The following is a 13,335-nucleotide window of genomic DNA, read 5'->3' on the forward strand; positions in this document are numbered from 1 at the left end:
GGCCACCCAAAAATGCCTCATCACCAACCTCCTCCTTCATCCTCCTCCAACTTCAAACTATCACATCTTTTTCCAACCTTATGCAAATGGCCTCATCTTTTTAGGGCACCTTATTCTAGGCATTATGAGCCAGTATACAGAAAATGAAGTCAATCAAGCGCTTGAGGCCATTTCGAACGGTCAGAGTGTCAGGAAGGCTGCCCAGCAGTATGGTGTGCCAAGGTCTACCCTTCAGCATCGTCTTCAAGGCACCCAGGCAAGGGCAGCAGCATTTTCTGACCTGCAGAGGCTCACAGTGAGCCAGGAGGCCAAGTTGGCTGAATGGGTGCGAATCCAGCATGCCCTTGGGCTTCCTCCAACCCATCAACAAGTGAAGCATTTTGCAGAAAGAATCCTTCATGCCATAGGGGATACCCAACCTATAGGGAGAGGCTGGGTCCAGGCCTTTATAAGGAGGAATCCATCAGTCAAGGTCAAGAGAAGTTGCCCTATTGATTCAAGACGTGTTAATGGGGCATCTACTGAGGTCATCAGGGACTGGTTCAAGCATCTCGCCATACCAGAGATCATCAGCATCAAACCAGCCAACAGATATAACATGGATGAGACTGGTATCCTTGAGGGCCAGGGATCTAATGGGCTGGTGCTGGGGATGTCTGAGGCGAAGTCTATCCGCAAGAAACAGCCTGGATCAAGGGCATGGGTGTCTATTATTGAATGCATCTCTGCCCTAGGCCACAGACTTCATCCCCTTATTATATATAAGGGTAAGACAGTCCAGCAGCAGTGGTTTCCTCTAGATCTTAGCCCTTATGAAGGCTGGCAATTCACAGCAACTGAAAATGGCTGGACAACAGATGCTACTGCAGTTGAATGGCTGCAGAAGGTGTTTATCCCTCAGACTGTCCCTCAGGGCAAGGGGGATAAGGAGGAGGCTAGACTATTGATCCTGGATGGGCATGGGAGCCACACAACGACTGACTTTATGTGGTTGTGCTATATAAACAACATCCATCTATTGTTCTTACCGCCACACACCTCCCATGTCCTCCAGCCACTTGATCAAGCAGTCTTCAGCCCTCTTAAGGCAGCCTATAGGAAGGAGCTTGGATACCTTAGTCTATGGAATGACTCTACTATTGTAGGCAAGAGGAACTTCCTAGGCTGTTATTATAAGGCTGCCCTTGCAGGTATGACGATGCAGAACATCAGAAGTGGTTGGAAATGGACAGGGTTATGGCCTGTCTCTATGGCGAAGCCTCTGATGAGCTCCCTCCTACTCCCAACAACACCAAAGCCATCAGCATCGTCAGATCAGGTCAGCAAAGGGCAGTCTAGGGGCAAGGAAGCTGAAGGATGGGCATCTGCGTCGTCTGCAGTGGCATGGTCGACGCCAAGGAAGATGAAGGATCTGTCTGGCCAACTGAAGCTATTCACAGAGTTGGATAATGATGCGCATACCCAACGCCTCCTTTTCATGAAGGTGAAAAAAGGCTTCAGCGAGCAGGCCTATGAGCTGGCCACTGCCCAGCATAAGCTGGAGCTTCTGCAGGCCCAAGTTACCAACACTGCAGTAAGGAAAAGGAAGGCAGTTCAGATCAACCCAAACACTAAGTTCGCCAACATCAAAGACATCCAGAAGGCTCAGGTTGAGGCTGGCGATAAAGAGGATATCACAGATGAGTCCAGCGAGGCTGATTTACCTAGTGAGGCTGAAAGCTGTATTGTGGTGGCATCTAGGTGCAGTCAATAGTTAATTGAACATACTGGTGTCGATGGGAATACCCTCATTTTTGGGTGGCCCATATGTGGGGGTGGCCCAAAAGTGGGTGCTTTGACTTACAATATATTCATGAGGAAACGAGCATGTTTCACCTCGATTTGTACTTGTCGGTGTTCTTAATACCGGCGCTTGGCATTTGGTACAGAGCAACGCGTGCCAAACCGCACTCTGATGATGGGACGATACACGAAATCAGCTCGGAGACTATTACGCCAAATATCTGCTTTAGTATATATGTTGGTCCTTGATGAACTGGAAACCGTTTCTATAAAGACTCTCTATCCTGACTCCTGGCAACATTGGCAACAATCATGGGTTTTGTCGTCTACGAATACATATCCTCGCCTTTGGATTCGCAACAAGCACCAGGCCAAACTCGACAGGCTTTTCGTTAGCCGAGATCGGCGCAAGTTTCCAATCGTGTCTCAGCAGCAAATTGGCAAGCGCCATCTTTGACTCATGTGCGGCGAAGAAGCGGCCGGCACACGCATGTTTGCCATGGCCGAAAGCTAGGTGGTTCGGGCTGGTGCTGACAAGGTGCGCCTGGTTCGCCTGCTTGCTGTCGGCGCTGTCGCGCATGCGCACGAATCGGTATCCGTCGAACTTTTCCGGATTCTCATGTACGACTGGATCCCACAGTTTGTCCGCCGACACGCCGATGACGCTCCCGCTTGGGATCCTGTCCCCATTGGAAAGCGTGACGTCTTCAAGGACCAAACGGTGCATGAAAGCTAGTGAATATGAATTAGTTCATGGTTTGATGGAAATAGGGTGAGTAAAGGAGCGTCAAAATAGAGGAAGGATTCTACTCCTATCTCGATTGCCCATATTTCGATTGCACAGGGGGTTGAATCTTACTCATCGCAAGCGGTTTCCGACGCTGGCTCTCTTTTAGCACGCTATCGGTAAGCTTCATTTCGTAGAGTGATGCCTTGCTCCATCCGCTTTTGCACACTATTTGACTGACTTCCTCTCGCAGCGGCGGTATGATGTCCGGATTAGCGGCAATCTCGAGGATGGCTTGTGTCAGTAAGTCTGTCGTTGTGTGAATCGCTGCCTGAGATAAGATGAGTTGTGCCACGACAGGGTCATAGTTGCTCGTCTTCTCATTGGAGTCCTGTTCAAGCCATTCTATGACATCGTTGAAAACTGGGACAGGACTTCCAGACTTGACGGCAGCTTCTTTGGCCTGCCGGCGTTGCTCGATGGTCGCGACGATGATGGTTCTGGCTTTGGCGACGTGTCTCCGCAGCTTGATACAGCATGGCAGAAACCAGTGGACAACCGGACGCAGACTTGCTGGCCACAGACGAAGTATCTTCGCAGCCACGTAGGCATCCGTGGTATACTCTGTCGTGATTTTGATCCACGCACTATCTCTTGTAACTTCCTCCCCAAGAAAGACGCGTGAGGATAGGCGCGCCACGAGCAACAGCACATGCTCGCGAAGGTTGATCTCCTGCCAGTCTATCGCTCGCTTGGTTACTTGAGGTACCATCAGAAAACCTCATTGAGAATCGTACCTTGCACATCCGGGAAATGGTCTTTCAGCGCAGCGGTACATTCTTCCGCAAGAGCGCCTGTCACCTTGTCTGCAAAGCAGCAACGAATATTAGCAGCATGTAATCTCGCGAAGTGTTATCGAGAATCACTTACCAAGTGATTGAGTAAGATGTTTTCTGGCAATGTCACGGCTCAGAGTCGCATCTGTGGTGCCTTCGCGGAACCCTTCAAAGCCGGGAAAACGCGCATGAAAGTTCTGCAAGTCGGCAAGCCGCGTCAGCACAAGCCCAAATCCATGGATCATGTGTCATCTCATACCTCCGTTATGACCTGAGGATAGCTCAGTCGGGAGTCGCTGCGGATTTCGTCTGCGAACTCTGATGGTAGCACCGTGATGACGCCAATGTCAGTCAGGATGCGGAATGCGCGCTGCAGCTTCAGTCCCTCTGCCACCAACTTTCTTGCTTTGAAGAGAAAAGACAGTTGGACCAGAAGCCGAGGTTCCCAAAACCTGGGAGCATTGACCATTGGAAGGTCGTTTGTTTTTGTCGTCAAGTGGGAAAAAATCCATGTTAGAGTCAAGACAATCAAGATGGTCCCGAGTAACTTGTGGCCAGACGACAGTTGGTCGAGTGTCCTGTCACCGAGCCAGCTCACCTCATTGAAAGACGACATAAACGTCGATGCGTTTCCATAAGTTGACATGATGGATGGAGGCAGCAGTTACGGTAACGTGTGAAGGGGTGCACTTGATAGTGAGTGTTCAACAGCGACTGATAGGACACTGAGGGAAACGATGATAGATGTTGAAAGCAGTGGAATCATTGTCATTGGCACTCCACCTGAGAATATGCTCTGAGGCGAGGGCAGGAGTGTGCTATGCTATCGGATTGAGAAAAAAGGCCTCCCTGCCATCCCAAGAGCCTGGACGCTCTGAGTATGGCAGAAATCAACAATCGGACGATTTTGTGCAAGTCGGATGCGAAACCGAGTTAGAGTCGCGTGACCAGCCAGCTCAGGGCGGCTGATCTAGATTATCTGGAACCAAGGGCAGGTTGACACAAGTTTCCGTATAGCAAAACTTTATTCATTGGATGAAAACCTTAGTGAAACCTCATGAATCGTCCAGGATGAATGAACCTGGGAGGTGGGTACTCGACGCGAGCAACCTGGTCCTGGCAAAGAAAGATAAGGGTGCACAGCTTCTCCGTAAAACCTGCGGCACGAGGAATGAAGCATGAGCTCAATATTTTGAGTGGCTGAAACAGGACGACTCGAGCGGAGAAATCATAGCAAGCATGTTGGGCAACCTGTGAAAGAGCAACAAGCTGGATCCCAGATGCTTGCGGGAGGCGGCACTCTTATTTTGGCGTCATTCTGTTGGCCAGGTCGCCTCTGAGAACGCGAATATGAGATTGCCCTACGATTGGCCGTATGACCTTGTTTCGAGTATTCTTCACTCGTGTATGGCATTTCTCATGTATAGCATCTCGATTGGTAGTTTGTAGCATGTCAGCTCATCCTCGGCACTTCAGGCAAGTTCAAAAATGCGCAACGAAGCGTAATCAAATTAAATATACCGTGGTTACAGAGTCCCAGGTGTATTGTCCCCAAAAACCCATTCCTCATGCTCCATCCCGTGCCTCCGCTGCAGTGTCAACAACACATCGGACTTGGGCTTTTTGACAGACAACATATTGGTGTCGTCCTGTTCTGGTAGGCCGCCTGGATCAGAAGCAGTCATGAAATCAAATGTGGAGATAAACATCGCCGTAAACGTCAACATCTCGTCTACGGCGAGATGTCTCCCGGGACACAAAGTGCTTCCGCCGCCAAATGTGCGATTGGCCGCAGGATGCGTTTTGTTCGGCTTGAGAAATCTCTCCGCGTCGAAAGATTTCGCATCGGGACCCCATACGGCGGGGTTGGAGTGGATAGCGGTGGCCGCCATCTGCAAGATAGCGCCCTTTTTGAGGACGAACTGATCTCCAATCGACACGTCTTGGTTAACTAGGAACGTCCCTGTCGAGGAGCTAATGTAACGTAGAGTTTCATGGCAGATTGACATAAGTAGCGGGCAGTTCGAGTGGATGGCCGATACATCAACCGTCACGCTGCCTTTGCCATGCGGGGAGGGCTTGATGACTGTTGAAAGTTCCTTGCGAACCTTGGCTAGAAGAGTTGCATCTTTAGCAATCCTGACCACCATCCAGAAAGTTGCCGGTACGGTATTGATAACGAATCCAGTGAGTAGGCCGAGGCCGTAGCGGGCCATGAACTCCGTCCCTCTATTGTGTTCCTGTGCCATCTCGCGGCCACGGCGGACGAGCTCGCAGGCAGAGTCTGCCGGAAAGGAATCGCCGAAAAATTCCATTGAAACATCAACAAGCCGCCGGCGTGCAGCTGCTGGAGTTGAAGCAGTGATAGATGGAAGCACTCCCATAGTCAAGGCCTTGAGCCCGTTTTCGAAGTCCCTATTAACACGGTAAGCAAAGCTGTCTCGTTGACCTGCTGTCACTAGGATCATACCAGAATGTATCCACCAGATCAGGAGATTGAGCGAAAGGACCGTTTGGCCCATGGAGAGCATTTGCGGTGGACAACGTGAAGGCCTGTTGCAGCCATTGCTGAATGGCGATGCTCTGTTGGCCTTCGCCAATCTTGTTGATGTGATCTGCTAGTCCGTTGAAAATCTTCGTATACACTTCTTTGGAGGCAGCAGTGTTTGGTGCGAGCAGCGTGTGTTCTATAACGTGTGCAGCTTGCCTCAGCGAGCCCTTGTCCATGGAATTGCGTAGCAACTCGGAAACATCGTGATGTTGGAAGCCAAACAGCTTGCCGTAGACAATGGTGATAAACGGGATGTTTCCGTCAATTTCCTTCTGTCGGCGAGATATCACAGAGATAAGCTCCGGCGAGTTCACAATGTACGTCTTTTGAGAAGCCAGGTACAGGGTGAGAATGGGCAAGTTTGTTTTGGCCCTAATATTCCAGTCAGAACACGAGTGGCAAAATTCTCCATACACCACCACGAGACCTCCTCTATGAGAGTTAGACTCACCTTAGATAAGCATAGTAGGAGACACCATAACCTAGGAGACCGAAGATGTGTCCCAGGAATGGTACGGGAGACCGAACCAGAGGCGGCTCCTCTGGAGCAGGCTTGAGGACCAGGTATTCGACCAGCCGTAACAACAGGTAAGTCATCGAGACAATTATGGGAAAGTACATCAAGCCATGTAGTTTGGCTACATCCAAAGATGCAGAGTCCATTGCTTCGGTTTGTGGTTGTTTGCAAACGATGAAAATGACAGAAAATTGGAGTTGGAAACGCCGGCGAAGAGGTGAAGAGTTCTTCAAGGCACCACTAAATGCTGATGCTTCCGTTACTTATGATATGTCTATATAATTGTTAATATCAATGAGAGCCGGTCAATTCTGCTAACACTTCTGTGACGATAAGGGAAGACCGACGAACAACCAGAATATCATGAAACTTGCATGCCTGGTGTCATGATCATCTTGGAGCCCGGATCCTTGTTCATGTACTAGATCCTAGTTGCAGACTAAGATTTCCGTTACAACAGGTCATCCGAACACGGAGAAAAGGATGCTGTTGTTAAAGGACAGGGGAGAGTGGGGGAGTGGGCGTATGGTCAAATACGCCTGACAAGAAATTCTATTTAATTACGGAAATGCTGTTCAACTGGTTCTGCTTGCTATGGTTCGCGTCACTATCACTTGATTCTCATCATCAATCTATCTCGCACAGAATTCGCCAATACAGCAATGTCGACCTCCCACTTTTACGATGGTGCGCTCGCGACTGGAGCAGCACAGGTTGCTTTCTTGGCGGCTTTCATATCCATCATCATCTTGATACCTGCACAAAAAGACACGGCGCGCTTGATGGGTGTGCTCATTCTCGCTCTCTTGACCTTCGGTCTTCAAACCGGAGTCTGCGGGTGGTGCGCGAATCCCCACTGGCGCTCGGCGGCTGTGCCTCTCTTCTGGATCCAGTTCATGAGTGCCTCAGAGCTGATCCTGGTCAGAAAACGGGGCGGCACGGAGCGTTCTGATGCTACGGATACAACGAAAGAAATGGCCGAGCCCGCCCCGTCTCTCGCTGTCCAGGTCCGCAGATCCCTGTCTCTGCTCTGGAGCCTGAGACGAATCGGCACCGAGTGGCAGGTTAAAGGTGCTTCTGGGACCGGGGCTTTGCAGTCTGGGGGGACCCATGGCCGGCTTTCTTTCATCTCAAAGCGGTTGATTACGACGTCGGCAGCCTACCTAGTCCTGAGCACCATGTCGCAGGCCCCATCTCCGGACCCGAGTCTCATCAGCTCTCGAAAACAAGCGCTTCTGCAGGGTCTTGTGGACCTATCACTGGACGACGTGGCATTCCGCATAATCGGGACGATATCGTTTTGGATATGCACCGCCCTCATTAATCTGATCATGTACAACAGCACCTGTCTCGCCTCCGTTTTCCTCGGACTGAGCGGCCCGGACGAGTGCCCTCCACTTTACGGGTCATTGACCTCGTCATACAGTATTCGGCGGTTTTGGGGGTGAGTTGGATTGTCTTTACCTTTGGCGCAAATACTGACATCCACGGTCTAGAGTCACATGGCATCAATGTCTTCGCAGTGGACTCACTGGACACGCTGACATCATTGTGAATTTTGCCTTTCCATTCCGGCAACGAATGGTCTCCCGATACCTGCGTCTGTTCATCGCCTTCTTCATCTCTGGTATGATACACCACAGTTCCGACATTGCGATGGGCATCGCACCGCAAGAAGCCGGCTCGTTACGCTTTTTCCTGCTCCAGCCCATTGGCATCGTTTTGGAAGATTCGATCCAAGGTATTGCCTGTCGATGGCCGGCCCTGCAACTGCCGCACATCTTCAAGGTTTCTCTCGGGTACTTGTGGACCTTGGCATTCCTAGCTTGGGCCACTCCAACATGGTTTTACCCACAGCAAAGGCTGGGGATCGACTCGTCTGGACTTTTGCCTTTTCATCCTATTCCATGGGTCCTTCGCGCGGCAACATGGGACCATCCACGGCATTAGCGGCCGTTTCAGGTCTTGACGTCGGTCTCGGGATCAGTTGACTTGATTCACTAATACTTGGACCTCGACCTCGGTCTCGGAAATGGATTGTTTTGCAGGCGAATCTGAGTACGGGCGAGGCTGGCATTCGAAGGCCCGCGTGTTGCATATCTGGTGTAAGCTTGGAACCAGGGGCAGAACTATGGGCAGAACCCTCATGTAGACTTGATGAGATGTGTATTCTTCTCTTGCCGGACTGCCTGTTTGGCTAGAACACTCCTTTAGCTGCCAGATTCAACTCATGGCCAATTGCACCCTTTTCCTTGCTTAGCCGCACCTGGTCTTGGTTTTGTTTAGTCGGTCAATTGCCATTCTTTTCACTTCACCAATCACTACCCTCATCGCCAGTAGCAGCTTCAATCACATCCACAGGCTTAACATGGCTGAGAAAGTCGGTTTCGAGATAAGCAAGCCGGTAGCTGTACTTCTGTCGCCAGCGTTCATCGCCGTGCTTGTTACTTGCGCATTTCTATATTACATATACCTGAAGGGGTTTCCCAAGCCTCTTGCAGGCATTCCTTACAACGAAAGTGCTGTAGGCAAGTTCATGGGTGATCTCTCTGAATTCCAACATGCTAGGACACACGGGGAGGGTTTTACGGTATGGATGCGTGATCTAGCCTCACGGCACAACTCCCCACTGGTTCAAGTGTTTTTGGGTCCCTTTTCAGCACCGGCTCTCGTGTTGTTTGACTATCGCGAGAGCTACGACATCGTCGCTCGACGAACCAAGGAGTTTGACCGTTGTCAGAGGGACGCGGAAACAATGGCAACCATTCTGCCTGAGCATCATCTCTCGATGATGTCGGCTGATCCGAGATTTAAAGGAAACAAAGAGCTGGTCAAAGACTTGATGACACCATGGTTTCTGAACGAGGTTTGCTTAACATCTCCCAGTGCATCATAACATCATTCTTACTATCAACCAGATTTCTGCGCCGGAAATTCACAAGAACGCCATCTCTCTTGTTGAGTTGTGGAGCCTCAAGGCCAAGTGGGCACTCGACCATCCATTCGATGCCCACCGCGACCTGCAGAATTCGGCTTTGGACATCATTATGGCGGCTGCCTTTGGGCAGGCTGATGGTAGCAGCGTCCTATGGCAGCATATCATCCAGGAAGCGGGCCACCGACCTGTGACTGTGCCATCAAACCCAGTAGAGCCAGTGATTTTTCGAAATCTCGAACTGCCAGCGGAGTATCAAGCAACGGTTGACATTACCCACTTCATGGGGCGAGTTGTCACTTCGCCTTTCCCAACTCAACAAGCCTGGTTGCTGAAGAAGTTTACCAAAGTGGGAGACGTCTTTATGGCAAAGGATCAGTTCATCAAGAGTCGAATTCAGAAGGCAGTCTCTAGATTGGACGGCAATGGGTCTGCAAAGGACAAGGTTGCAAAGTCCGCCTTGGATTACATTGTTCTGCGGGAGGTTGCTGCCGCCAAGAAAGCCGGCTGCAAGCCAATGCTTGATTCCAAAAGAATTGAGGATGAGGTGAGAACTTGATGAAAGGAGACGGAATATGGAGGGCTAACTTTCAAATAGCTACTTGGTTACCTTGTTGCAGGGCATGAAACGTCTGCTTCTATCCTGTCGTGGACAGTCAAGTTTCTAGCCGACAACCGAAAGCACCAAGATACCCTGCGGAAACATATCCAAGCAGTGTATGCCAACGCTATGCTTGAGAAGAGACCTCCAAATGAGGCAGAGCTCACAAAAGTGCCTGCTCCCTACCTAGACGCTTTCCTCGAAGAGGTCCTGCGGCTTGCACGTACGGCTTCTATCTTGACCCGCCAGGCCATAGCTGACACGACGATTCTGGGACATTTCGTGCCGAAGGGCACCAACCTCTTCCTCTTCACACAAGGAGCAAGCTATGTCAAGCCCGCGCTAGACGTAGATGAGAACAGACGGAACAAAACGTCACAGGGAGCTAAAATGGTGCGAGAATGGCCTGTAAATGACGTGGGCGAGTTCAGACCGGAACGCTGGCTAGTGTGTAGATCAGGCAAGGAGTTTTTGGATGAAGAACCGCTACATTCGACCCAGGACTGGACGCTTTCTGGCTTCGAATTCAATCCACAAGCTGGGCCAATGCTGACTTTCGGCGGTGGACCGAGAGGCTGCTTTGGAAAACGTCTCGCTTACATGGAGTTAAGAATGGTTCTTGCGCTGCTTGTATGGAACTTCCAATTCAAGCCATGCGCTGACGAGCTTAGCACCTATGACTTGCGGGAAACCATCACAGTTGAGCCAAGATCATGTTTTGTCAGGCTTCAAAAGCTTGAGTAGCTAGCAACAGTTAACCAGAATGCCTGACGTCTCCAAGGCCTCGTTTGATGGAAAACAACATCATTTTTCGTACAGTTCGGCTTGATTGATAGACCACGTGCGCATGTTCATTTCCCCGGGAACTATCAAGGGGGCGACTGTAGTGCCAGCCTGACGTCCAAGGTTTACACCGGTCGTTTTACCTACATGCCTCTCAACGTGTCCCACTCTCCCACATGTGGACATCTTTCTATCCGAATCAATCGCGTGATACTTATAAGCCCTTGTTTCAAAGCATCCATGTAAAACTAAATGCTTGAGCCTCGACTGATTTGGTTGTGGACTCCTTCTTCAGTTCGCTTTCGGTTCCGAGTCAAGACTGAGTTCACCCAATTGTAGTACGACGCAGAAAGTCCTGCACGCGCGTCTTTTGACCGGACGAACACAAGAAGCATCCGTTTTTGTTGAGTTAGATGTGGCCGAAAGTTAATAGATGACACGGCCTGATGCGACGAAATGGTCTTCGACCCGCATTATTGAGACTCGTGTCAACTTCGCAGGTCCATCCATGGCACCATTAAATTCCCGCCCTGATAACGCAACACCTCCTCAAGGAAAGAAACAACGCCGAGACTATCTCTCGTAGCTGAATCACAACTTAGCCCTGTGTTGAAGCGCTAAGCCACAACATAATCTCTTACTGCGCGTTCACCTAGAAACAAGACGGGGAGGGGTTGGATTCGGTCGGTATTCTTTTGCCCTTGGGAGGATAGTCTGTCCATATCATGGGACATGGCTCGTATGTTGTATGGAATTAGTGTATGACTCAAATTTCCCTAGCCACAGTTGTGCTATATAATCGCCTGATGCCGCCTCATTGAAACTTGCCAGAATGGTGGCTTGCCCAAACCCCCTTTTACAACCACATACACCTGGCTGACCTAGTCTTGTTTCGTTCCATCTGTTCGTTATTTTTTGTCCCTCTTTGTCTTGGTTTGCATACTCCTCTGACGATATGAAGTCACTCGAAGTTCTCTTATCAGCAGACTCTACCTTTGCGATCGTAAAGAAGGGATACACTCGATCTCTTATTCAGCCTTCCATCTTGGAAACCTCGCAACACTCGACCTGGGGTCGCTCAAGTAGTGGGTCCTTGATGCGATCCATAGGTTCTGTTCTTCTGATTCTTTTTGCTCCGACACTGGTTGTGTGTTCATACATAACGCTTTCCACGTTCCATGGCTCGTTTTACGAATTCTTTTTCGCAACTCTCCAAGGTGGATTCCTTTCTGTTGTGTGGTCGAATCGACCACGGTTCAGTCTTGAAGCGACTGGAGCCTTCCTTCTATGGGTTGCGTTTCAAGGCATCCTCTTTCGGCATCTTCCTGGGCCAAAACACAATGGGCAACGAAGCCCGGCTGGTCACCTATTGACGTATCGCACAAACGGATTGCGGGCTTGGATCGTCACTCACGCTTTGGCCGTTGCTCTTTGCTGGTACGGCGTTCTAGACCCTGCTTTCATCCCAAAGAACTGGGGAGGTCTTGTGGCTGTGATGAATGCAGCTGGCATGCTGTTGTCAGCGTTAGCATTCATCAAAGCCCATTTTAGGCCAAGCCACGCAGATGATCGGAAGTTCAGCGGTAAGGATGTTTTCAAAACTTACTTGGAATCGCACTAATGAAATAATAGGATCCATAGCGTATGACTTCTATATGGGCATCGAGCTAAACCCAAGAATTTGGGGAGACTTTGACCTTAAGCTCTTTACCAACGGTAGACCTGGCATCATAGCATGGACACTCATGTAGGTTCATAATCCTTCGCCCCTACAGATAATTGAGAACATAGTCTAAGAGGTGTACCAGAGATTTGTCCAATATTGCCTATCAATATCAAACATACGGCCGTGTGGACACATCAATAGTATACGTCACGATTTTGCACGCGATCTACGTCCTAGATTTCTTCGCGAATGAATCATGGTACCTACGTACCATTGATATAGCACATGACCATTTCGGTTTCTACCTAGCATGGGGTTCTTTCGTTTGGTTACCGACAATGTACACCATTCAGGCACAGTACCTTGGACTTTACCCGACACCAACGTCGACGGTTTATCAATTAGCGGTCTTCTCCATCGGAGTTGCCGGCTACATCATCTTCCGTTCTGTCAACAGCCAGAAAGACAGAGTGCGTAGGTACAATGGCCGGTGCTTTATCTGGGGAAAGCCGGCAAAGTACATTGTCGCAGCGTACAAGACGTCAGATGGCCAAAGTCACAAAAGCCTCCTTCTCTGCAGCGGGTGGTGGGGCTGGTCACGGCATGCCAACTACCTGGGGGATCTGCTTCTGAGCAGTGCCATGTGTGCCCTTGTGGGGTCTTCCAAGATTTTGGTCTGGTTTTACGCGATTTTTATGACGATTCTGCTGGTTCATAGATGCAAACGGGACGAGGCGAGGTGCTCCAAGAAGTACGGGGCGGTGTGGGACGCGTACTGTCGAGAGGTTCGGTGGCGGATTCTCCCTGGTGTCTGGTAAGATGCCAGATGCGAGTTCACAGTACCGAGATTAAAGATATAGACTCAGCCGAACACATAGCAAAACATTGTCAATATCTGGTGAGTTCATGAGAATTGACAAACAGACAAGATTCAGAC

At 50.1% G+C, this 13,335-nt stretch overlaps 4 protein-coding genes across 4 annotated transcripts; 2 read left to right on the plus strand and 2 right to left on the minus strand.

Moving 5' to 3' along the window:
* Positions 1 to 2,092: 2,092 nt before the first annotated feature.
* CH63R_14257 (Cytochrome P450) lies at positions 2,093 to 3,991 on the minus strand (the record flags this gene model as incomplete). The annotated part of the gene is made up of 5 exons (XM_018309231.1): positions 2,093 to 2,514; positions 2,642 to 3,268; positions 3,307 to 3,375; positions 3,440 to 3,542; positions 3,605 to 3,991. The coding sequence occupies 5 exons, from the start codon at positions 3,989 to 3,991 to the stop codon at positions 2,093 to 2,095; spliced, it is 1,608 nt and encodes a 535-aa protein (XP_018151549.1).
* An 880-nt stretch (positions 3,992 to 4,871) lies between these two features.
* Positions 4,872 to 6,559, minus strand: CH63R_14258 (Cytochrome p450; the record flags this gene model as incomplete). Its single annotated transcript, XM_018309232.1, has 3 exons — positions 4,872 to 5,760; positions 5,816 to 6,268; positions 6,348 to 6,559. 3 exons carry the CDS (start codon positions 6,557 to 6,559, stop codon positions 4,872 to 4,874), a joined length of 1,554 nt encoding a protein of 517 aa, XP_018151550.1.
* Positions 6,560 to 7,075: 516 nt separating this feature from the next.
* On the plus strand, positions 7,076 to 10,693 carry CH63R_14259 (Cytochrome P450 monooxygenase; the record flags this gene model as incomplete). The annotated part of the gene is made up of 5 exons (XM_018309233.1): positions 7,076 to 7,857; positions 7,910 to 8,201; positions 8,674 to 9,279; positions 9,332 to 9,895; positions 9,947 to 10,693. The coding sequence occupies 5 exons, from the start codon at positions 7,076 to 7,078 to the stop codon at positions 10,691 to 10,693; spliced, it is 2,991 nt and encodes a 996-aa protein (XP_018151551.1).
* Positions 10,694 to 11,687: 994 nt separating this feature from the next.
* CH63R_14260 (Ergosterol biosynthesis ERG4/ERG24 family protein) lies at positions 11,688 to 13,216 on the plus strand (the record flags this gene model as incomplete). Its single annotated transcript, XM_018309234.1, has 3 exons — positions 11,688 to 12,315; positions 12,365 to 12,479; positions 12,541 to 13,216. 3 exons carry the CDS (start codon positions 11,688 to 11,690, stop codon positions 13,214 to 13,216), a joined length of 1,419 nt encoding a protein of 472 aa, XP_018151552.1.
* Positions 13,217 to 13,335: the final 119 nt, after the last annotated feature.

Source organism: Colletotrichum higginsianum, chromosome 10, assembly GCF_001672515.1.
Source record: "Colletotrichum higginsianum IMI 349063 chromosome 10, whole genome shotgun sequence".
In the NCBI taxonomy this organism is placed as follows: Eukaryota; Fungi; Ascomycota; class Sordariomycetes; order Glomerellales; family Glomerellaceae; genus Colletotrichum; species Colletotrichum higginsianum.